Source organism: Cygnus atratus, chromosome 11, assembly GCF_013377495.2.
Source record: "Cygnus atratus isolate AKBS03 ecotype Queensland, Australia chromosome 11, CAtr_DNAZoo_HiC_assembly, whole genome shotgun sequence".
NCBI lineage: Eukaryota > Metazoa > Chordata > Aves > Anseriformes > Anatidae > Cygnus > Cygnus atratus.
In genome coordinates, this window is record NC_066372.1 from 14,212,337 (window position 1) to 14,237,776 (window position 25,440).

The window sequence follows — 25,440 nt, forward strand, 5'->3', positions numbered from 1 at the left end:
AGCCATGAGACCACCCATCAGCCAGGAAGGGTGGGGAGCAGCCCCAGCCCTGGGGGTGAGCAGTGAGAGAACCCGAGTCAGAGGTGTAATAGCCAGTTTAGGGGGACCATGGATAAAATGACTTGGGTTGCTTTTTTATTTATTCCTTTTCCTGATGTGTTGTGTGACTTTTAGTGGTTTTTCAAGTGAGACTTGAAGGTTTTCCCCAGTGTGGCAGGCCTTACTTCCAGACAAACGGAATACCTCCCTAGAAAAAAATAAGAAGCAAATTTCTTCATTGCAATCCTTAATTAAGATATTTATATGGAAAGAAAACATATTTTGTTTCCCTCCTGATTCCTGCATGGCCAGAACTCCCATGGGCTTTCCCTTCCTGATTTCCCCCCCTGTTTCATGGTCCTGCCTCTCTCACAGCCACAGAGCTCCTTCTCCACGCCAGCTGGATGGAGAAAGCCCCTGTTTGCAAGCAGCTGTCTTTAATAAACAGGCTGTTTAGGACTGGGCTGTCAAAGAGAGCATGTTCAATGTACAATCAAGGGGCAACGATGCACAAAATTGCACACACACACAAAACAGGAATCTTTTCTTGGTGCGTATTGAGCTTTGAACGCTTAAGTGATTCCACCTCTCTCTTCCCCATCCAATTATGTGGGCAACACACGATAAGATTGCTAAAGGAATTAGTGAGTGAAATCTTTATACTGCCTAATCAATATCATTCTGCTCAGTACAAGGCATCTTGCCCCCCTCCCAGCCCCAGTTGTGTTTTCATTTACCCTCTGAAAACACAGGTTCACCTTCTTGTTCTTTGAGCTGCGGTGACCAAGAGGAAAAACAGCAGCACGTCTCTTGGAAATGTTTGTAATCACAGAGAGCTTTTTCCTTGCATTAAAAAAGAACAGACGTAATACAGGGATGATTATAAGCCTAGCCAAAACCATGTTTCAGTCTTTTAGAGAGACCAGAAGGACCTTTCCTCTGTTTCAGCTGTATGGCCTTACAGAAATGGCCAGCCACCTTGCAAGCAAAGACGCTGGCAGATAATTTTTCTGAGCATCACTGAGGCAAGACGCCAGATTTGATGGGCCACCAGACTGATCCAATATAGTAAATCCTGTGTTCCATTGTGGATTCGGAGACCAAACTATCAATTAATGTGAAGCATTAAAAAAATCCAAATCCCTTTTAGTTCCCTGCAGTCATTAGTGACAAGATACAATATCTATAGCTCAGATGCTTTGCCAGCATCCCCTGGCAGTAAGGCAGAAACTCCACTCCTAATTTTTCTAATACATACAAGAAAAACATATGAGATCAGTGGTTTTTAGAGTCAGATTCAGCTGCCTCTTCATATTTACTTAGATGGAGGAATAAATCAGGTTTGGGTTACTCTCTGGGTTAGTTATTTGTTATTGGAATAAATGCATGGTAATAGATCTGACAGGAGAAGATGTTTCTCTTTCAGCTCTGCGTTTGAGGTAGAATTTGCTTTGTTCTGCACTATATTATATTGATGTTTTTTTTCCCACTGCTGATGACTTCATCTGCTCTGCTTCCTTCCAATGTCCATACCTCTGCCACAGCTGGCTTTAGGATGCGGATTTATGTGATAGATATTTCTCTTTCTTTTTCCCCAACTGTAACACTGTAATGCAGAGGCAATTTAAACAACCATCGTGAAACAATTTTCTAAACCTTTCCCCCACCCATTTCCTACCTCAACTTTTTGGGAAGGGAGGCGAGTCAGTCATTCTCAGAGCAATTCCCCAAGCAGAATGAGCTGTCAGCTACATTTAGCAGCTCAGTTTTCACCTCTGGAGCAGGGTGGGAAGGCGCCCGGGGTGATGACTAGGCAGACACACCCTAAGCCCGTATTTTGGGTTTTCCCTGGGCAGCTGTCAGCCTGAGCTCCTAAGGACCACAGCCAGAAGCCTGCCCCCAAACCACTATGCTCACCAACTGCCCTTTCATCCTGGGATTTTGCCTCGTTTTTGTCCTGGTGGGAACACAAAGATCTTGCTAAAGAGCCAGCAGACTTTTTGCTAATGGTTTACTTTTAATTTGCGCACTGAGATCCTTGCCCTTTCTCCTCCCTTCCATTCCCCAAACCTTTCCTGCCTCGATGCACTGGAAATTGTAGCATCGTATTTTCCAATTCCCTTATCCCTTCATAGGGTTTATTTTTGCGAGCACCTGCAGCAGCACTGATGGGACAAAGGCTTTGGGGGAAAAGCAGGGTGATGTACCAGGTGCTTCACTGGGACGTTTGGCCAAAGATGCCCTTTCACTCTGGCTGCCCCTGAGCTTGGTTGAGTACAGACATCAGGTCTGGGTCTTGTTCCACTGGCAGAGACAGATGGGTCCTTGCATCATGCCCAGGAGGGCTGGCGATGGACCAGCAGCTGGAAGCTTAGGTACTAGATCCACAGGAGCCTCTCAGGACCCCTAAAATTTCTTCCAGAGAGGGACTCAGGGTTGCCAGGGGATGGGGCTTCTCTGGCCAAGGAGAAGTCTGAAGAGCCCGGAGCCCACTTTGGCTTTTGCCCAGCACCAGTGCTCGCCCCTTGCCCTCCCTCTGCACTGGTGCAGGTGACGCCGTGGGGTGCCAGGTGACAGCCACCAGGGCTGGGGGCTCGCCTGCCCCGTGCCCTCCCGGCGAGGGCTGCGCAGAGCTGGGGTGTTGCAGGCAGTGAAAGACGTACGGTTCGGTTAAAGACATACCCTTTCCCTTCTTGTCCCCTTGCTTCATCCCCCCCCATCCCTCCCTCCCTCTCTCACCCTCCCCTTCTCTTTTGTTTGTCTCCTTCCCTTGTTTTCGCCCATTCACTGTCAGGAAGGGCCGCGTCCGAAGGGCCAGTTCAGCGCAGCGTGGCAGCGACAGAGACTGGCACCGCCGGCAGCTGCAACAGTGAGTGGATCCCGACCCCTGGGGCAGCTGGAGGCGGGGGACTGGTGCTGCTTGGCCGTGGAAACACCCGTGGGGCAGAGCGGCTTCGGGACTAGGTCGGGTCTAGTGCGTGTGGCAGCCGAGGGGCTCTCGTGTGCGGTGGGAAATGTCCGTGCTTCTCTACTCCAGCAGCTCTCTGGGGCTTGTATGGAGAGGTAACGGGATGAATGCAAAAGTCCTCAGTGCAGTTCTCCTCCGTGGGCGTTCAGGCTGTGTCTGCGCTAGCAAACAGCGTGGGATGTCCTCTGGTTCTGATGGCAGCGTGCTCAGCATAGCTTATCTCCATGCAAAGCTCTCCCACCTCCAAGCACGTCAGTGTTTGCTCTGCCTACCGGGGACCACCCCTGGCTTGTGTTGTCTTCTTGACAGTTGCTTGGATGCTGTTGAATTGACGGGGACCTAACGCTGGCCATTTAAACAGTCGGACCGTCACATGCAAACCCTCATGGCTTTTGTTTGCTAGTCTAGCCACAGCCCCGGTGTCTGAGCAGCTGGGTGCCTGCAGCTGCCACTGAGCAGACTGAGAGCCCCACCGCTGCTCCCCTCCCTCCTTGGTGCAGCAGCATGGAGAGATCAGTGTGGGTTTGATGCTCTGGCAACGCAAAAGAGCTCAGGTGGTGGCTGATGGGAGCCATGCCAGCCAGCTGAGGGCTGGTGAATCCCCTTTCCCCTCTCCCACAGAGGTGAGCCCTCATCCCAGTGTTGCGTGCTGGATGCTGGAGCCTTGGGATGCAGCGAGGTGGGATGCAGCACGGTGGGTCCCCAACACTCGCTGCATCCCGGAGGCTGCTGCTGGCAATCTGCAGGGCTGCTGGAGGTCAGCTGCAGGAGCTGATGAGAGGAGCAAATATTGAACTCGATTGCCCATTGTGGTTTTGCTGCTTGTGCACAAGGAAGCACTCTGTGGATCCTGAAAGTTGGGGAGCCATTGCTTAAGTCTGTTTTGGATTGAGTTAATCCACCCAATGACGCTGTGCAGAGCATGATAAGCCCTAACAGGTTAAGGCAGAAAAGTGATGGCTCCCCAGTTTATTTCTCAATAGCTTCCCTCTGCCAGCAAGCTTTAAGAGATGCACATAAATATTCGCAAAGTAGCCATGACTTGGACAAATTCCTGGGGGCAGGGAGAGCTAAAGGCTCCAACTCCCCAACCCTTCACCTCTCCGTGGCAAGGCTGGGTGAGGTGTGTGCTCCTGGCCAGGTGATGGAGGACCAGGTATTGCAGTGCCCAGCCTCCTCCCAGCACCACTGCGCTCCTGTCCCAGCAGCAACAGGGATCCAGCGAATGCCTATGGGGTGTGAAAGCAGCTCGGTGGGTTTGCTGGAGCAGGGCTCTGGCAGTTTCTGACTGCTGCCCAACTCACAAGGGAGTGTGAGTTTAGGTCTCACTGGCTTTACAGGGGCTATGTCAGCAGTTAAGAAGACGTGCCACCAAAAGGTGATTTTGTTACGTTTATGCCTTTCTGAGCCAAAACCAAATTGCAGGGTGTGGATGGGAATTTAGTTCTAAGCTCTGATGTAATTTTGTATCCTCAGGCCTGAAGGCAGCTTTTAAAAAATGATTTCCCCCTGTACCCTGACACTATTTTTTTGCCTTTCAATCATGCCCTTATGACAGAACAAATACAGGACTTGACCTTTGCAATGTGACATAATAATATGTGACTTCTTTATAGCTCTTTTCATCCAAAATGCTCGGCAGACTATGAATCTGATCCTGCAACCACTTACCACTGGGCTTAGCACTCAGTTGCCCGAGCAATCCCTGGGGAAACCAGAGGAGCACTGACATGCAGAAGTGCTGTACCTGGTATTATTCACAGGATCAGGCCCCAGAGAGATGTAGCACATGTCTGTGAATAGCTACATTTTGGAGATTCTTATTCACTGTCAGAGTCGCGTGGCCAGCACTAACATGACAGCCACCCCTTGGCTAAAATGTCATGGCAGGTAATGCTTGGGTCATGTTTATAGCTATCGTCTACAACCACGTTGCTTCTTTTATTATTTTTTCCCAGCCTTGAAAGCATGCCAATTAATAAACAGCTTATCCTGTACCATTTGATCCTGCAGAAATCACAGCATTTTCACTTATTAGTAAGTAGCAATTAAAGAATTATAACTATTCAAGAGGAAAAAAAAAAAAAACACATAACTGCTTGCCCTCTGCATCCCTTCTAAAACAACCTTGCACTGTGCCCTCAGAAACCCCAAGCTCAGGCTCTTTTTCTTGACAGAGGATGGAAATCCCAGGCCAGTGAATGCTTCTGCTGAAAAATGCTTTCTGCTCTGTTCTTCCTGTTCTGAAAGGCAGATCCCAGTTAGGTGCATGGAGAAGAAGTGATATCCCAGTCTTGGACTGGGCTGCAGGCCCCTTCTATGCTACCAGTGTAGCCTGTCACCGTAGGAAATTCAGCTAGTGCTTCTATGCCTCAGTTCCCCAGTCTTAAAAGGTGATCCCTGGTCATCTTCAGCAAGGAGCTACACATCCACAAAAAAATAAATAAATACAAAAAATTACAAGTGACAGTCATTATGGTGTTGGGAGACAGGTAAGTACAGGGGAAATACATAGGGAACCTGTGAGCTGAGACACTTGGTGTACTGGTTCAAGGAGAGCGAATTTGGGATGTTCTTGGTAGCTGGAAAATATGAAGAAAGAAGCAGGGGGAATCCCTGCACCCATCTCCACTTGGTGTGTTCAGGACAGGTAGAAGCAGGAGAGAGATCCTTTCTCGCTTCTTGGTGATGGGAAGTGGATAAATCTGGGGATGGAGACCCCTGCATCAGCAGGCATCTACACATTTTGCTGTTTTCTGCCATCAGAGCACTGCATCCCCCCGCCCTTAGAAAATAAATTCATTAGGAGCGGAGAGGAAGGGATTCCCAGGATCATCAAACCCCTGTTGCATCAATCACATCAGATTTATCTTTTCATAATCAAGCAGCACTATTAAATGTGCTCCTAAGGGAAGACAGGCCCAGCGTCTCGTTGCTCGAACTTGCAGATTCTTCTAATTTCCAGCCCGTGCTTAGTCACGGCCCGTTCGCCGAGCAGCAGGTGCCTGGCACGGAAGCAAGAAACTTAACACAGTTTTCTTAAAATAACCACCCAGAAATACTATTGAGAAAAAAAATGCTGAGGTTGCAAAAGGGAGCGTGCAAGGTCAGGTAATGACAATGGCAAGGCCTCAGCTCACACGTCTTGCCTCTGCCTTGTAGTGCAGACTTTACATCACCGCCTGCCATTAATCTTGTACAATCCAGCTGAGGTACAAGGCAGAAACGCTCACGGAACAAAGGAACTTCTTCGCTATTCTTCTACATAATATTCATTGTGTAACACCCTGTCTCTTTTGCAAGGTGTAACTAACCCTGAGCTAAACACCTGCCTATTTTCCCCTTTCTTGGCAGGCTTTTCCATGACATTTATTGCTTTGTTGTACAAGCCTTTACCTGCACAGCACTTTTGTGAAGCGAGTGGGTTGCATCACCCCTTTTTTTACAGGTTAGGAAGGGAAGCACAGAGCACACAGAAAGTCCGTGACAAAAGCCAGAATAAAATTCCACCCAGATTGCTGCAAGGGCAGCTGGCCTCTCAAATGCCGCTGCTTCATTCAGGGGTGCCTTATTCACTCCAAACTGCCCAACTGCTGCAGAGCCAGAGGAAAAGGGCTGGTGCAGCAGCCTCCCTGGTGGCACGCTGCTTGTTGCATGCCATGGAGACGATGGGATGCTCTAGAGCTCTGAGTTGCTCTCATTCTTGTCCTGTTGATCAATCAGAGTGCACAATGAGGTGGCAATGGAATTGGGGGAAGGAAATAAGTACATGTAGCCAAGCTGAGAAGGGCAGAGGTGCAAAACCATGCAGTTAGCCAGAGCAGCACACATTAGTTCTGACCCAGCCCATGGAGAGCAATGGCACATGGAGACATCCAGGCTGAGATGCAGCATAAACTGCTGGAGCCACTCAGGGGGAGGGCTCACTTGACAAAAACACGGTTGCTTATTTAACTTGGCAGGTATTCAAGTGAAACAGGCACGAGCAGGAGGTGTCAGAGCTGTTCTGGGTACCAGCATGTGGGATTTTTGACATTCTATTTCAGTGCTCCTGTTTGGAAAAGAAATTCACTCAGAAACCCTTTTTCTTTTTTTTTGTTTTGTTTTGTTTTGTTTAATCACTACTTAAATGTCATAAGAATTGTACAGTACCCACCGTAAAGTTCCTAACAAATTAAAATTTTTATTAGTCTATTACCTGAAAACCATCGCCGGGGTTACTATAAAAACCTGAGGCTCTCCAGAGGGAAGGATGTCAGTAGGTCTAAAACGTGTACAAATATATTTCATCGCCATAAAGATCCCAGGGGTTAGACGGGCAGCCCCCGGCCCCAGAGCAGCAGGCTGATTAAGGTGGGGAGAGGATGAGGAACATCTCCTGATGGGTGGACAGCAAGCAGATCTCTCCGCTGGTTTTCCTGGAGCTGGGATGGGTGAATGTTTGGGTCTGTGCCTAGCTGCTTTGGGTGGCTTCAGAGGAAGGTATTGGTGCCGTTCACACCCACCTCCCTTGTGATAAGGGAAAGTAAGTGCCCCAGACAGCTTGCCCCCATTGTGGAGGAGCCTCTCGGGACCTTTGTCCCCATCCTGCTGACTCAGGGTGCTGATGCTCCCAACCTGCATCCACGTGGGCACGGCTCTGCCCTCCCAGGTGTTTTCGGGACACCACCACGGCCAAATTCAGCCAGAAGGCAGCCAAGGAAACCCACCCGTGCATGCCCTCCTCCTGCAAATGACTCTGGATGAGTCCCTCCGAATAAGCAATGCCTAAATCCTGGGCAGGGGACAACCTCATCCAGCTCCAGAGCCACAGCCCACACGCCCTGCCCCTGGCAGTTGGCACCTGGGTGACCAAGTGTCCCCTGCTCTGGTCCCCGGGTGACAGCAGGGCCAGGTGACACCGCAGCGGTGGCTCCCGAGCAGGTCCCGTGCCCCTGCAGAGCCGGGGGGCTCTTACAGGTTGCTCCTCACCGGCCTGGGTGGGTGTCAAAGATTAATTACCATTTAGCCGGCTGCATTTCCATCTCTGCAGAAGGCTGCAGCGGAAAAGACAGCAGTAGTGGGATAATTTACTCCGGCATTACACAGCAGATTACCCTGTACTTACAGGGTCACCAGTTACCATATAATTAGACCTCCAACGCAGGGAAATCCGCCATAGGTTTCCAAACCTCTCTTCTTCCCAGTGTCAGAGAAGCCGAGGGCCAGCAGCAAAGTGCAGACCAAAACCTCATTAGGTGCATTTAAAGCTGTTAAATAGCTTAAAATTCAGGCTGGGGGAGGTGCAATGAGAAGGCAGCAAGAACACCTCTCAGCCAGTGAGAGGGAGGAAAAAACAGAGCAATTTGTCTAGGAAATGCAGGGAAGCTGAGGCAGAAAGCTGGGCTTTGAGGGAGCTACGGGAGCCAGGAGGTTAGGGAACCTAACCTCTTCTTTTTTTTCCATGCACCCAAATCAAGCAGCTACTCGCGAAGCATTTTGAAGACTGACATACACCTTTTATTACCAGGCACAAATTCCAGCAGCAGCTCATTTCACCTCTTGGGTGGTTAACAAACACGAGTCAGCCGTGATCAATACACGGCATATCGCTGAGAAGTGAGATTGTGCCTGCCCCGGGCCACGCTGCACTTCATCCTCATAAATCCTGTCCTCTTCAAACCACGCACGATCCCTTGTGGGGTGACAGCTCCCCAGCGAGCACGTGGAGAACCCACACCAAAGAGCAAAATGGAAATCTCTGTGTGCCTCTCCAGCAATCCTTATTTTAAATATTGCACGGCCACGTGCCCGGGACTGAGGCCCACAAAGAGTAGCCATAAGGTCAACAACTTCTGGCGAGGTAAAGCTGAAACAAAGACGGGGAAAGCAATTGATTTCTGAGGCAGGATGGAAAGAGCTGTACGTAAATAGTTTGGCTAAGCAATGATCAGAGGGGGGAGATGTGCTGCCTGATTGCAAATATTTACATAGTTGTGAGCCTAAAGGTTAGGAAATGTTATTGAGGGAAGTATATAGAAGTTAGCACAAGGATAAAATGCTGAAGACGAGGCAGGGGAAAATCAGTGTGGCAAGCAGGAATTTTCCATTGTGTAGGCAAGATTTGCTTATGATTTCCTGAGGGAAGCTGGGGGTTGCCCACTGGGATGTTTGAATTGGTGCCCATCAATACCTTAGCAAATCCTTTATGTCCCTCGTTCACAAGGGAAAGAGGGCAGAATGGAACTTAACACGTTTTTTCCAGCTCTTCTCCTGGGTCTGTAAATCTGTTTCATACGCAGACATGCGTGTCATTGCCTGTGCATGCTGCATGCACATACCTAATGCTCTTGGGCTCCAGCAGCTTATCCAGAGGCAGCGAAACCAGCCAGGGCTTTAAGCCCAGCGTTTGCAGTCACGTTTCTCCTTGAAGTAAATGCTCCAGCAATGACATAATTGAGGACTGTCCTGTCTGCTCAGCATATGTCTGTGGGGGTCATTCATCCTACCAGACGCTGCAGAACATTAGTGGTTTCTTTAGGCTCACTTTCTCTCTCCGTCCTTCCTCTTGTGGCTAACCCTAATGGAGAGCTGGTGTCTGGAGACTCCACTAGGAAGACCTGCCTTGTTCAGAGAGCTGGCCGTCCAGGAGCTAGTCCTGTTTCATGGCAAAAACAGCCACATGTGTCCTACAAGGTGCTGGGCTTGTGAGATGATCCCAGTGGGCTCGGTGGGGTGAAGCACCTGGCTGGCCGCAGGACGGGGAGCAGAAGGCAACCAGTGATCGCTGCGATGGCCACTTAGTGCTGGAAGGCTCTAATGACATCTGCAACCCGGTTCCTGTGTTTGTGGGTTTGCTTATTTATTTAAGCTCCTGGCTAAGTAAAGCAGGGAGGAAGGATTTTAACTCACAGTGGTTAAAAGGCATAGGACTCCTGCAACTCTGTCCTAATCAAGGACATCTGCAAAACTTGGTTAAGAGCAGAGGAAACTTCAATGCACAGGATGTCTGGGGTGAAAAGTGCTTGAGTAGAGAAGGATGAAATGCTCAACTCTTCAGTTTCAAGTTTAGTTTGTTTTTCATCAGAACCTGCAGCCAAGCCCCAGCCTTAGACGGGTGCGGGTGCGCTCTTCTCCTCCACCTGCCCACCACGTGCGGGCTCTTTGTGTGCTGCACCACCTCGTAACAGGGACGCTTGAGGCAGGCATGGGAAGGGCACGTCGAGGGCATCCTTCCCTACTTTGGAAGTTTAGCCATTAGCCTCATCTAATCCCCGTGTCTCTGCAGTGGCTAAAATCGTGTGTGTATGGGGGGAGGATGTTGGGGTTTGCCTTTGTGGTGGGACATGGCTCTCCGTTCAGCGCTGCCAGAGCCAGCCCAGCTTTCACACAGGCACTGATGAGTTTAATCACTTCGTTAGTAGGTGTGACACTGCAGCCTCCGATAATGAGCTCTTTATTTTAACATGGCTTGCAACATGTTTGTGTGAGATGCCATCTGTGCTTGCACTGCCTTCATTAGGAGAGAAAGCATAAGCATCTTCTGGAGCTGTTTGGTATTTCTGTGATGTTTCCCTGCTGAGCAACCATTGTTCAACTGCAGGGTGAGAACTCGTACCAGAAGGAAAGCACCAGCACCCAAAATGCTTAAACAGGCCAAATAAACCGTTAGGTACAGCACTGGGAACCATCCTCAGCTGGCCTACAGGAAATTAGCTAGAAGGGACGATCCAGCTACTTTATTGCTGAAAGTTTTTCATCGTGGTAAAGCACTACAGCCCATTCCTCTAAGCTAAAATACCATACTTTTTCAGAAAAGCAAGGAGCAGATTCCTATCATAAAGAGACTTCTATTTTTTGTGCCTCCACACTACGATTGTGCACAAAAATCTCCAAGTTGCCAGCCCAATTTTTGGAAATAACAGATGCTATTAAGATTTACATGAGGAGCTGACTCCCCAGAATCTCCACACTCTACACATTTCTATAGATGCCCCTTGGTGAGCCGGCAGGCAGCATGCTCACGGTGTTTCTCTGCTATCCACCAGCCCTCCCAGATGACAGACTGTCAGCTCAGCACCCAGCTGTGTGTAAGGGAAGGGGCTCTGCTTCTGCTGGGAGTCCCCATGCCCTGCGTTGTATTAAATTTGTGTCTCTCTGCTGCCAGGCCTATGCTCAGTGAATCTGACATTAATAAGAAATAGATTCCCAAACAATCTAGCCTAATGAATTTTGAATATTATTATGATTAATGCCAAGGCAGTTGAACTGATTATCCAGTATCCAGAAGTTAAGTAATGGAGCCTTATCTAAATCATGTAGAGTCGTCAGTCAGGGATGGCTCTGGCTGCAGACAAAGACGGAGCATTATTGGTTACCCAGAGGGGAGTCACTGTCAGGACAGACAGAGAGGAACGATGGAAGGGGAGATTATGAGATACCAATCTGAAAGCATTTTAGCATAGAGTGATAGCACATGCAAGTGCTTTATTGATATTATTTCCTAAGCTGCATTTCTCAGGCCACGACGAGATGTTGCTTTTATATCGCCAGGTTAGGATTTATTGGTCAAATATTCTTCCTACTTTCTGGAGCCAGAAACCGAGCTGATTTTCATTCCCTGTGTTGCCACAAGAGTAGAATCCTGATGGACATGTTCCTTGCATCGTGATGGTTTAACTTAGCCTCTATCTGATTAGCTTTTGAGCTATTAAACACTTCTTGTAGTATTACCGGCTCACTGCAAAACGATAATGCAGATCAGTCATGGACAATTTCTGTTGGTGCTCGCAGTCTTTGCAGACTGCAGATCCCCTTTGAAGTTGGAACCAGCTAATAGCTGTGCTGTTTCATGGGTATTGCACATCTCTGAGCATGTCCGCCCTAAAAAAGAGCGCGGTGCGGTGCCAGGGTCTCCTACCTTGTGGAGAAAATCAGTAAATCCATGTGGTGCCTGACAAACTGGTTATCTGATGGCTGGAGTTTAAAAGGGTTTAGTGGCTTACCAGATTATGCTGGATGGAGTGCCCGTGTGGGGGCTGTGGTGCAAAAAAACGCAGAGGCCACTATCTGCATGCATCCCTCTGACCAGCCACCCAGCACCAAGCCACAGCCAAGCAGTGGGACTCCTAGGAAGCCATCGGGTGTCCCACTGGTGAATCCATCCCAGTGCTCCCACTTCCCTCAGCTGTCTGAGATGTCCTAATGCGGGGTATCTTCATTCTGGGCCCCACAAAGCTTTCAGCAGGTGGGCCTGGGGGGCAGGCGTCTATAGCAGCGCCCGGTAGGACGAGAGTTGAGGTGGCCTCACTGACCTCTTTTCCAAGTGCTTTGCAAACTAAAGTTGCTCTTCCCATATATATCTTCCTCATAGCTCACGTCCCATGTTCGTGATGGAGATCATTATTTTTGGAACATTTATTTTTACATGAAAATGAGAAACTGGCCCTTGTTCCTCTGCAGGCTGGTTGCGCAGCCCTCTCCTAGCTGCTTTGAGAGCTGGGAAGGAAAGGGGAGTGGTGATCTGTGGTAAGGAGCGCACCAAATAGATTATTGGCAAACATAATTAAAAATATATGTGCAATTACTCCTCTGTTTCCCTTTTCTTAACCATCCTCTGCATTACCCCTGGCATTTTTAGATGGCAGATAATATAAGTGAGAGGACTCTTGGGTACAGGCAGCTCTTAGAGAAGCAGTGATTTATCTCAGGCCGTTTTGAGGTAGCAGAATTTACCTCTAGCTACAGCCACCCCTCCATGTCTGCCCCCCCTCATTTGCGTAAGTAATTGGCAGCTTGTTAATGGCTCATTAGGAATGCTGAAAACCGTGGGATTAAAACACACTCAGTGGAGCAGAGATGAGGGGAACAGGGAGAAAGGCCACCGTCCCTGCTTGCAAATTACACTGCTTGATTCAACGTGATGCAGAATTACAGGTCATAAAGCAACTAGTTTGTTAAATGAAGTAAGGAAAAACAATGTCAATGGCAGGCTTTATTCTTAGGCTCATGTTTAAACACAGTATGTGCAGCTGGGGGGAACAAACAGTCCCTTGCCAAAGAGTCCAACTGACAGCAGGAAGGTCTCACCCCCTTCTCAGTTTCGCATTAACCCTGCCTGAGCTCTCCCTGCTCCTGAACAAGTCCATCTGGCTCCTTACATCACCTCGCGACAGGGACAGTTGGTTGCTTTCCCCATGTTCTCCCTGGGTAAGTCCAATTTCTGGCAGCAGGCACCTCTCCTGCTTTGGGCGAGTCTGGGACACCCGGTGCAGGTGCGTGCACATAACAGATATGGCTACGGTCACTCTGCACCATGTAAGCCCCCGAAACCCTCTGTGACCCCTTGCAGATAGCTATAAATGGTGTCTTCACTCACTGGCATGCAGAGGAGTAGGCTGCAAGCCCCACACTGCAGCACCTCCAGGGCCTGGGAGAGATGGTTGGGTGCAGGGGGGTGAGGATGGGCACAGGATCAGACCATGCCCAGAGAGTGTAGCAAACACATGCAGAGTGAGGCACGGAGAGGACACAATGAGTCGAGTCAGTTGAAATGTTTGGCAGAAGCTTTTCGCTGTTTGTTGACAGTGTTAAAACCTACCTTCAGCACTGGCTGTGACAGCGGGGACAGCAAAGGTACAAGACTTGAAGGCAAGACCTCAGTTGAGAGAGTTTGCAGGGACATCTTACAAATTTTTTAGAAGAGGAGGGACCGGGGGCTTCAGCCTGCGGCTGGTACACCCACGATGCCTTTCAGAGTCAGGAGAACAGCTCTGGGATTTCTGAGGCGAGAATAACTCTGGAAATGGTGCTGTCTAAGATACAGCTAGCACCTTCCTTCCTGAATAAACCGAAAGGAAATTACAGATGAAGTACTGGGGAATCACATCCAGTCACAACGTGCACTTTAATGCAGCTGCCTCTGATGTAAGGTACTTAGGGGCTTAAGAGCCCAGTAAGGTGGCAGTTGAGACCATGAACTCTGGGACAGCTAACCATTAGCAAAGCCCCGATCTGGCTGGCATGTCAGAGTTGATCCCTCTGCTTTTGCCCAGGGATCTCTCGGGATTCACACAGGTAAAAAGCTGGCACATCTGATTGATAGTTAGATGTCTCTCAGTTCTGGATCCAGCACTGACGGCAAGGAAGGACTGTCTCCTCCTAGAAAATTTTCACCCATGAGCATGTACATCCCTTTGCCTTCTCCCTGAGAAGCCACCTTCTCCTGCCCCAACCTTATTTGACAAACTTCAGCTCACAAGGGCACAATCTACAGTGGTTTTGTTCAATTTTATTTTTATTTTTATTTTGTCCAAGAACTCAGCTTAGCCAAAACATGCAGCTTTTTGTGCTTCTCGTTTCCATTACCTTTTTTTTTGTCCTGATGAGGCCGTACATCTGGCTGCTGGGGGAATGGTCAGAGTTAATCTTCCAGGGATCACCCAGCTCCTAGAGCTGAGGTCTAAAGGACACGTGTTGTAGTGCAGCCCAGCTCGGGATGACAGCCAGGTCTGCAATTAAAGAGGAGCCCGGGTCATCCCTACCTACAGCAGCAGGAACCGAGGCAGCAGTCAGGGAACGTGTCTTATCGCTACCTCTAAAGAGAGGTGATGTGTTGAGTGGGTTCTCCTGGAGAGAAATAGTGCCAAGGTCTCCACTACTGCTACGTGATTCTGTACAAACTCAAACATCCCAGCTTCCTGCATGCTAAGGGAAGATCAAGCAATGCTGCACCATACAAGGACACCTCATGGTGGTTCTTGTGACTTTCCCAAGGCAGGAGCAGGAGCAGAACATCCCCAAAGTAAGCCAGGAGCAGGAATACAGCTGTCAGATGGCCTTGGAAAACAAATGTCAAATGACCTTGGGAAGCAGAGCACTGATTTATTTATTTACTTTTTTTTTTCTTTTTTACTTCAAAGTTGGGAAGGCAACTGCACAAAAGGAAAAAGAAAACACAGCCTTATAGCATGCCAGAGAGCAAATTCCATTCTGAGCTGAGATCTCTGCAGCAGCCCTCAGCTGTGAGCACGGCGTGGATGGCTCAGCAGCCCCCTCTGAATGCTGCCTTGGGGTACAGCCCTGGAGCTAGCGTGGGGGCCAGGAGGGGGGAAGCAGTGCTGCCTGCTAATACCTGCCTTCAGAGCTTTGAGGTCTGGATTCCCGCGCATACAAAGTTCTCATGAGGGTTTTTCAGCTCTGCTCTGGTTTTGATTTTACATGTTATCTCTGCAAGTGGCCCAAACTGCAGATATATTGCAGTGCCTTTGCTGAACGCTGCTGCTCCACTACCTGCTGCTGTACTGTCGAACTCATCGGGGATGACATGTCATCTTTTCCCTTCCTAATCAGCTGGATGTCATTCAGAAAGCTGGGACAAGGAGAATCCTTTCCCTAGACACCCGCTTTCCTTCCTAGCAGACAAACCTAGAGCCTTATAATACTACTTGTACATAGCACTTATATAGCTTTACATCTTCAAAGTGCTGTACTAGCATTAAGTAATTATCTCTCTCCCTAATGGCCATTAACGCTGGCCTTTCACGAACCTCCCCCAGCTCCCCGAGGTTCAGCTGTAATACAGCAATAAGCTGCTCAAAGGGGGTGGCTGGTTATCTCGCCGTCTGGGGGCTTGGATGTGTAATGAAGCTTCAGAGCACAGCCTCGGTGCCCTGGAGTATCAGAAACATGTGGCTGGAGACCAGGTCGTGCCCTTGGGAGTATCCATTAGGAGGTGATGGAAATGAGTGGACGATGCTGCAACCCTGAGATGGAGACAGAAGAAGGAAACTTTGGCAGCTCAGAGGATACACACTGACTGCTCTATTTATTACCAGGATAGCACTGCAAACCGAAAGAGCAAAGCAGCGGGAATAACATGTCAATGTGGGCACGAGGAGTTGATCTAGGGAGAGGAAGTTAGAGCTAAAAATGTCAAGCAAAGCTAGACAGCCAAGGCAATGGGATAAAGAGGCCAGTCTGCAGGTCTATGAAGCATTAAAATAACAAGGAGAAAGGGTGAGCTTGGCAGCATCGTAGGATTTAAGGGGAGGAACAGCAAAGGATTTGCTTGCCGTATTTGCTTGAAAGCAAAAGCCTCTTCCAGGTTGTGGAGTGCCTCTGGGGGAGATGCTGCAGTGCTGCTGTCGGAGGACATTTTGTCCTTAGTGGCTTTGGGATGTGCACCTGAATGTGGCCTGGGATTTCCTGTCCCTGGCTCCCCAGAGGGATGGAGGAAGATGGGTGGGAAGATGACCTGACTATTTCAGAACAGACTCAGCAGTATCATGCTCTTGATGAGCATTAAGACCGCGAGTCCTACGAGGTCACTTAGTTCAGAAGTCTGCCATGAGCAGAGACTTGACCAAAGCAAACTTTCAGATTCGAATGACACACTAACAGTTCCTTCCAGAGCCAAGGACGTGCCATGTAAACAGGCTCCGCAAAAGAAAAAAAAAAGAAAAAAAATCACCAAAAAGCAGCATCTAGGTTTTTTTTTTTTAGCCTGATTTAATAGCATCATTTTGCTTTCATGCTGTTGGCAATGACTGGTCCTGTAAATGAAGCGTGCAGCCGTGGCAATCACGTGCAAGTCAATGCTGGCATAACACAGATCACAGCCACTGCGTGTTATGCAAAAGATTTCCTCCATCCTGGACACACTCTGTTTCCTATGGCATCAGTAGCTCAATCCATCTGTGCTCAGCTCTAAATCATTTTGCTACATCAGCAGAAAGCAGGGTACAGCTGACTGCAGACCAGGAAGGCTCAACTTAGCGTTCGCTCACTGTACAGCTTCAGAGCAGGACCTTTCCCTGCCTTCCTGCATCTGTTTTCTCATCTGTGAAATGGGAATTTTAATCCTAATCAGTTTGCAGTGGGAGCACTAAGGGACAGTCAAAGGAAATGCTTTAAAATGTAATACTCAGCCTTGTGTGCTAAGCTAGGCATTGGAGTGATTTTGTGGTGCAATTTAATTGATGCTTGTTCTGCATACAGTTAGCTAGCAGGCGAGACAACATTTGCTCTCAGAAATGTGGCATTCTGTGTGAGATGCAGAGAATACCTTTGAGGTGCTTACCTATGAGCACAGCTGAGCCATATGTCAGGATCCGCACAGTTCTGGGCATTGCTTGGCTTTGTTTTTTTCCCCAGAATTAATGTATTACTTAGTACCGGATTTATTTTTAGTAAAAGATACGTCTCATGTGACATAGAGGGCAGAGATGCCAAACAGAGAGTTTGGCAGTCGCTGGACTCTACCATATGAGCTAAGCCAAGATCATGTCGTCACGTCCTTGGGACAACTATTGACTGTGTATGTCACTTTACTGGCAATTTGTCACTAGGATGTGTCTAGAGGAGACCAAAGACCTTGACTGCGCTGTAGTTTATTAGAACTGAAATGGGTCTACTGGCTTCTCTGCTGCTTTCGGAGCCAAATCCTCAAGTGGTGTGACTCAGGGCACTCCCATTCAAGCAGTAGTGCTCATACTGTTTGTGTAAGCTGAGGGTCTGGTTCATAGATTCTGAACTGCCCTAAGATCTCTTCGAAAGGCAGTTAAATGTGCTCAGTATGTTGTACTACCTGTGATCTCAGATGATCCTGCAAGATTCAGGACATTGCAAATGCAGAGAGCTTTGTGATATGTAATCATTTTGAGATTGCCAGAGAACTGAAGAGCTAGAGCTACTTAAAGGGGAAAAAAGTAAGCATTAGTGCAAAAGTTTTTGCAACAATCAAATTTGATGTATGTCATGTTCTGTCGATAACATTTCCTTGGAGCCCTTCATAGAAAGGGAAAGCAACTTGTAAAAGCTGAGAAAGCAGGAAAGAGCTAAAATTGCGGACAGGGTTTCAAAGGAACAAACCAAGGAAAGAGTATTTCCATTTCCATTAAGGGAGGACATTTCTGGGAGTTCAGAGCAGCAATCTGAGACCACACCAGCCGAGGCATCTCTGCATAGGAGCTGTAGAGCTGCACGGAGCTTTTTATCTTCACGCATCGCAGTTCTGAGCATCTCTGCACTTAGGAATGAAAGATGTTCCCAAGACTTTTTAAACTCCTTCTCTCTTTTGTAGAAAGAGACGTTCAGAGTTAGAAACAGGGCTGGTCCAGAGACCTCTGAGCACAATGTGGCGAGCCCAGGTCCAAATTCTGTCAGACCCCAGAGGGATCTGGCTGGCACCTTCCGTGCAGGAAGCATGCTAGGCACCGTCCCCATTTCACAACCTATTCCAGCAGTGCTCCCCAAAACTGTCCCTCCTGCTTCCAAGAAATGCGGCTGGTCTCTGTACTGACCCTTCCCCACTCTGGTTTTAATCAGGCACAGAAACCGGTGGGAGCTTTGGAAAGCCAGGAGCTTGGAGGAGAGCTTTTGTTTGTACAAGAAACGTTTTCATCCAAACAAGCACAACGACCTCATTATTTTGAATAGCCACACACGTGCAGGAAAACTAGAAAGCCGCTCCCCCAGTCCTTCATAGGACCAGAGAGATTTCTGCCTGTTTGATTCAGCTGCGGTGCTACAAAGTTATTAGCACTTGCTTTTTTTGGTGTCCATAATGAGACAAGCAGACTTCTGAGCAGCACCACAAAAGCACTGTCTCTCATCACCGCTAAACCCTTGGACACTTTATCCTCAGCAGAAACGAGTGCTGGAGCCTCGTGGCTGTGCTGCTTCCAGCGCCGGCTGGGCTTATCAATTAGCTGCTTCCCCACAGATGGTGCTTCTTGTGTAGGACAGAACAGAGGAAAAAAAAAACAAACTTCCCCTGCTTAAAGACACTTGTTTAGAAATCTCTAGTGAATCTGAAGGTAAATCCATCTGCTTTCGACATCTTTGCATGTTTTCACCTGCTGGACTCACGTGCCCTAGAGAAGGGCAGACTGTGATGGAGAGAGGGCCTTTCCCTCACTTAGCACGCCCCGATGGGACTTCACCCACGGGCTCTTCCATTTCCAGGCTCTCCAAAGGGGCTGGCTTTCCCGCCTCCATCAAACACTGGGCATATCCCTGCCTGTAAGAGCCTGTTCTTTACAAACAGACCGCCTTTTTGCAGTGCGGTCCTGCAGTCATTTACATATTCAAAGCACTCTTTGAAAAGGCCTGTAGCACAGTTTTACGAGTGCAAAAATCTTCCACGCAATTAGGTGATGTGCAGATGCCTGTGTATGGATTTTAGCAAGCCTTGCCGAGGAGGGACAAAGCCCTCTCTGTATTTCTGGAGGGTGCCTCAGAGCACCGAGGCCCTGCAAAACTCATCCCAGCACCTCGCTGAATGCTCTGCTCCTTGCCTTGCCTCCTGGCTCACCACCAGTGTAGGGTCTGAGGATGTGCTTGGCAGTTTGTCATTTGATTTCTTTACAAGCCCGTTTTGGGAGGAGACAACGTCATTTATCTCGATACATTTCACTCCCTATCTGTCGTATTAACCAGGTGGGACTGGTGGGTAAGCCCCTGGGTGGGCAGGGAGGCAGCATCCAACCTAGCTCTTTCGAGCAGCTCCTTGTTGATGGAGCTCACGGGGAGGCCCTGTGTTTGTTCACATTATGTAAGGGCTGCTCCCTTCCCAGGGCTCTGTTTACTCAGATCTCCTCGTGCCTTTGTCCTCCTGCAGGTTGGAGGACACACCATGCTGCCCATCCGCTGGATGCCTCCGGAGAGCATCATGTACAGGAAGTTCACGACAGAGAGCGACGTCTGGAGCTTCGGGGTGATCCTCTGGGAGATCTTCACGTACGGGAAGCAGCCCTGGTTCCAGCTCTCAAACACAGAGGTACAACAGTGCTGAGATACCTTCAGCTGGAAACACTACTTGTTACCATCTCTGCTTTCCAGACTGCTTGCAAAGCAATCCATACACTGATGGTCCTCTCCTTGGCATTATTTCTTTTTCAGATTATTTATTTTTTCAAATTATTTCTTATTATTTCTTTCTTTTTCCAAATTATTTCTTTTTTCAGATACAGAGATAAGAAACTTCAGATAGCAAAAGTGTCATTATCTCCATTTAACAGCTGGGGAAAGCAAGGCATTCAGGAATCAAAGGGCTCTGCCAAAGCCATGTAATGGGTTATCCGCAGTCTCTGCCCTCCGAGTTCCTGACATACCTCCGTAACAGCCGCCCCTGATAAACTCTTGGGTGCTGACAGAATACCCAAATTACTGCTCAGATATAAGTTATTGAGTCGCCCTGCATTTCCTATGCTCTCTTTCTCCTTATTTTGTAGCTGACACTGTTACTGCAGCCTTCAGTTTGTGAGAAAGTGTTTGAAGCATGTTATATGGCATGTGGCACACTTCTGCAGGGCTGTTTGCCATGGGGACACCTATTATAGAGTTCGCCCCTGTTCCTTGAGGATGGGACCCAAGGGGCTGGTTCATCCTTGTTATTTCTTTGAATAACAGTGTACGGCTGCACTGTAAAAAAGTCGAGGGAAGGCTGGCTAGGATTAGCAGAGTGTCAGAGCCGAGGTCTGAGGCACATCAGCAGAAATGCACTGGAAGATTTTTGCTCAGAATAGCAGGGGGTATTATAGAAGAGGAGCCAGATGCATTGACAGAGCCGTATGTGAGAACCTTGCACATTTTTATCCTACTGTGTATCTAATGGATTTCAGAAATTTCACCTTTTGTAATGAGAAATGTGCATTTTCTGCTTTCTGGATACAGATCCCTTAATTAAGTGAGTTGCAGAGATGGCAAATCCAAGGTGTTGCTTTACATCTCTAATACCTGCCCATTCGTGTGCTCAATGGGGCCTGACTGCATATCCCAAAGTAGCACACGCAAACATTTTAGAGACACAAACAATGGAATAGACAGCAACAGAAGTTATTTGTCACGCTACTTAATGAGCTGCTCTTGCATTTCCCTGGGAGGGTAAATACAAACGCACACAAATGAGCACATGTGGCTTGTACATGGGTGAGAGGCACGCTGGAAAAGAGAGCTCAGCTGTCCTCATGCTTTCTGCCTCAGTTTCCTCTGCAGGGTAGTGGGGCTGAGAAAAGTACCCCTGGCAGGAGGAGGGATAGTGAAGAGCTGCTCAGATGCAGGGTATTGGTTTTCCTACTGTCCCTGGAAGAGCTGTGTAATTCCCTTTCCTATTGCTGCATCCACTTCTTTCTGAGAGCTGAGGGCTCTCACCTAGACCACACTATCCTGCTGGGAGGGAGCTGTATTAGCTCTCATTTGGCTCGTTTGTGGGTCATGGAGAAGGGGGCAGAACCCAGGGGACTGATGCCTCCACCAGCTCCTGGACGAGGAGACATCAGAGCAACGCAGCCTGGCCACCACCGTAGGGCCTGGTGGGCCAAGCAGCAGCACCTCAGATGAGGGCATTGCCAAGGCTTAGGTTTGCCTTCCTTCCTGCAGTGCCTGCGTGGCCTCGTGCCTCCAGAGCACTTTCAGCAGGTTTGTTCAAGGCTGGAGGAGACCCTTCCACAGCACGTGGATGAGGCAGGGAACAACTTAATCTGAAAGCCTCGGCCAGTCCATTAGCCCTGTGCCCTTTGCTCTGGAGAGACAGGGCCCACCGCAGGACTCCTCTGCATGTCCAGGACGCCTGTCAGAAACCGTAACTTACCTCCTGTACCTCCTACCTCCTCTCACATGTCAGTGCTGCCAACAGCTTTGCCTGCGATGCAGGCTTCTCTGCACACTGCATCCGCCTTGGCCAGCTTTCAGCAGATCCTAATCGCTCCCCTCTGCATTTATATGCAAACAGCAGAGCGATAAGTATCCGTTGAGCTGTGTGGCAGGGCCATTACTATTCATAACTGATAAATTCCAAACACCCCTTGCTGGGTGGCTTCCCTCAACACACTGCTTGGGATCTGTGTCTGTCTGCAGAGCGTGGCAGGTCACTCGCACGCTGCAATGCCGGGACTCATCGGCTCCAGCCAAGGAGGCCAGGAGGTAATAGCAGCTCTCTGACAAATCATACCCTCGTTCCCTTTGCATCCATTCCTTCGGTGAGCAGAACTCAAACAGACACTTAGGGGATGCCACTAGCATCCCTCTGAAGAGAATTTCATGCTGTCCAAGAGCTCACATTTCTCTCATTAGCAGCACTGACCTGACCCAGAACAAACTGTTAGCACTGCAGTTTTTTTTTCTCCGTCACAGATGTGATTTGAGATGAAATTTTTTTCTTCTTTTTTCAACTGCTTTTCTGCGTCAAAATGAAGCAAAGCTGCCCTTGGAGATGAAGGTAGAAAGAGAAGTGCTGAACTCTCTCGTAGAACTCTCCCGGGCTTTACAATGGAAAGGACTCTTGATTTTCAGGGAAATAAAACAATATTTCGGCTGTGTGAAATATCAGTTTAGTTTGGGGATTGTAAAGCTTTTTTTTTTTTTTTTTCATTCTTCAACTATCAGGAAAAACCTGACAACTTCAATTAAAACATCACGCAATTTGCTTGTAACCTCCTGCCTGGAGGGTGCAGTGAGGGAGGGAGGTGCCAAATGATGAAAGTTTTGAGGAGCTTCAAGACTGCTTCTGGAGACAAACTTTTCAATGTAAAACCGTCATTTCTGACACACAGATGAGCACTGAGGATCTGTAGACCTCTAGGCTCCTCAGCTTTTCCATTCCCTCAATGGCTAGGAAGTATCCGGGACAGGACATTATCCAGCTGGTGCTGAGTGATTCTTCTCTTTCTTTCTTTCAGGTCATTGAGTGCATTACCCAAGGCCGAGTTTTGGAAAGACCTCGAGTCTGCCCCAAGGAGGTTTACGACATCATGTTGGGCTGCTGGCAGAGAGAACCTCAGCAACGGCTCAATATCAAGGAGATCTACAAGATCCTTCATGCTCTGGGCAAGGCCACACCAATCTACCTGGACATCCTCGGCTAGCAGTGGCCACTTGTCAAAAGTCCCTGCTCCTTCCTTCCGTCCTTCCTTCCCTCTCCCCCTCCCAAGTCCTTTGCCCCTCAGCTCCCAAGCAAACATCTTCATATAAACTCAAGTGCCTGCTACACATACAACACTGAAAACAAAACAAAACAAAACAGACAGCAAACCAACAAAAATCCTACAAAACAATGACCTATAAGGCAGTTTGGCATATATATATTTATAGATATCTCTCTATATATAAATTCCACACCAATACAGAAAGAAGCTGCTGTTACAGAAAAAATTATAAGACTTAAAAAAAAAAGGGAGAAAAAAAAAGTACTTAAATATATATATATATAATTAAAAAAAAAGAAAGAAAAGAAGAAAGGAGAAGGTATCTTCCCCCGAGCAATGAAGCAGTGAATTGTAACCCTGCTGTGAGTATGGTTCGGGCTGTTGGGCAGGGCTCTAGTCTGGCTACAGCAGTGATGCCAGCCTGGGTAGGAGCTCTGGGAGGAAAGCCTTGCCCCGGTTGTATGATATGCACTGAATGTGTGAAATCAGTCCTCCCTTTTTGTCCTTGCCTCCCTTCCTCCTTCCCAGCCCACAGGTGATGGGCGCAAAGCCAGGGCAGTGCCCCTGGATGAACTCTTTTACCGAGCCCTTTCCTCCTTCTCCATCCCTCCCTGTCCCTCTCTGCCTTCCTGCCTTTTTTCCTCCCTCCAACATTTCAGGACAATTTTTCTAATTTGCTGATTCTTAACTGTATAGACTCAAGGCTTTCACACAGTCAAAGGATTGTGGCACCTACGGGTAAAACACACGCCGGGAACCAGCTGCCCTCCCGCAGACAGCGCGTCGGCCGGACCCAGCCCTCCCTCCCTCTGCAGGGCAGGAGAGCAGTGGGACCGAAGGGACCCCCCCTGGGCTGAGGGGCAACCTAAGACCCATTCCTGATTCATCCCAACCCATTCTGGTGTGCGAGACAGGAGTTTCGTTCTTCTCTGTGCCCGGCAGAGATGGCGATGCTGGGAGGAACAACCCCCCCGTCCCCCACCCCTGCCTTTTCTCCCCACCCTTCGCTTTCGTTGAGGCCATGGGATTGTTCCCCCTCCCTCAGCTGTCCACACCACAGCCATACTGGTGTAGACCCTCAGCAGACAGGGTTGCATCCCCTGTTTCATGCATGGGGGAAGGCTGCAGTGAGCAGACCAGCTGGGAATCGCTTGCATGCCAGCTGAGCATGCCTATGGGGTCAGCATATCCCAGTGCTCTCCCTCCCCATCCTCTTCCCTTCCCCATCCCTGCCCCATGCCTCAGTCCAAGCCTTAGGCACAAGCCAGCGGGGGCGAGGAAGGGGGACAAGGCTTGTGAGATGGCTGGGAACCTACCAACACCTGCCTGCGGCCCCCTTGCCATTCTCCTCACGTCCCCATCCCCTGAAAGGATTGATGCATCTGCCTTTGAGCTGTTGTGAAATGCAGAGGCTGAAGAATAGCTCCACAGGCAGCCCCGAGAGGAGGGGGGAAGGAAGGGAAGGTGCCTTCAGGAGCAGACAGCTCAGTGGATGGCTGCAGTGGCCAGCCTTGCATCTCAATGAGGATAAAGGGCTGACAGCAGTGACAGGGGGTGCTGGGGACAGCCAGGGAGAGAGAGAAGCATCCTCCCTACAGCCCACCTCCCTGGAGCAGGAAATTATCCCTATCTGGGGAAAGGCTGACTCAAACGCTGAATTGTGCCCATCCAGACTGGGCTGAGAAAACAAAACATTCCTGGGTTGCTTTTTTTTTTCCTCCAGTAGTGGAGGATGAGGGGGAAACCTCAGCTTGGCAGCCGCTCTCAGGAGGCAGAGAGCAGATGCCACAGGCATTGTCAAGGCAATTTTGAGAAGGCGACAATCGCCGGCACAAAAATAGCCTGCTCGGATGTGGTGCTTGTCTGGGAGGGAATGCAGATAGGGGAGGAGGAGATGCAGAAGGGATCTTGACTCCTTCCCAAAGCCAGAGTGGTGTTCAGGGCCAGGATGCAAGAGGAGATGGGTGAGACTGGCTGAGAACTGGCTATGGCCAGCTACTGAAAGGGAAGGTTTTGCATCCTCTCCTCATTCTCCTCATCTCTTGCCCTTCTCTACCTCCCACTCATGGCTCTGACCTTATGGTTTCAAATGAGGCAGGAGACAATTCTCCAAGGAAGTTTGTGGTGGCAGCAGTGTCTGTGGGTTCAGTCTGTGCTTAGGTGAGGGGATGGGTGGCAGTAACCACATGGGAGTAAGGACACAGCCTTTTTCTTCACCCGCCAGCTTAGGTTCATCTTTGGAAGTGAAAAAGACAGGTTGAAGGGTTACTAACTCTGGCATGGCTCTCTGTATGCAGGCTGCTTTGGCTGAAAGGACTTCAGAGTGTATGCAGGGAGAACAAGTGATGGCTGTTCATAGCCCAGTGCCTCCAGAAGAAATCCCTTTCCTGGGGCTGCCTGCCCCATACCCAAAAGGCCTCCTGCTCTCGTGGCTCCCAGGCACTGTGCTGGCCTGTGCCAGGCCACCATTTTGTCTGCCCGCCTCTCTGGCTCTCATTTCTCTGTTTACCAGTTTCATAGGCCTTTACA

The 25,440-nt window shown here is 49.0% G+C and overlaps 1 protein-coding gene across 4 annotated transcripts in view; it reads left to right on the forward strand.

The window, feature by feature from the left end:
- The window catches only part of NTRK3 (neurotrophic receptor tyrosine kinase 3), a 192,419-nt gene extending 169,568 nt beyond the window's left edge, over nucleotides 1–22,851 (forward strand). For 2 of the 4 annotated variants that reach the window (XM_035554695.1, XM_035554696.1), the window contains 2 exons: nucleotides 19,608–19,766; nucleotides 22,666–22,851. In XM_035554695.1, coding sequence (XP_035410588.1) covers nucleotides 19,608–19,766; nucleotides 22,666–22,851 — 345 coding nt within the window. Of the gene's footprint in view, nucleotides 1–1,402; nucleotides 1,409–2,833; nucleotides 2,909–13,777; nucleotides 13,794–19,151; nucleotides 19,172–19,607; nucleotides 19,767–22,665 lie in introns of all 4 variants that reach the window. The other 2 variants (XM_035554697.1, XM_035554694.1) reach the window with 2 other exon arrangements.
- The last annotated feature ends 2,589 nt before the right edge of the window (nucleotides 22,852–25,440 follow it).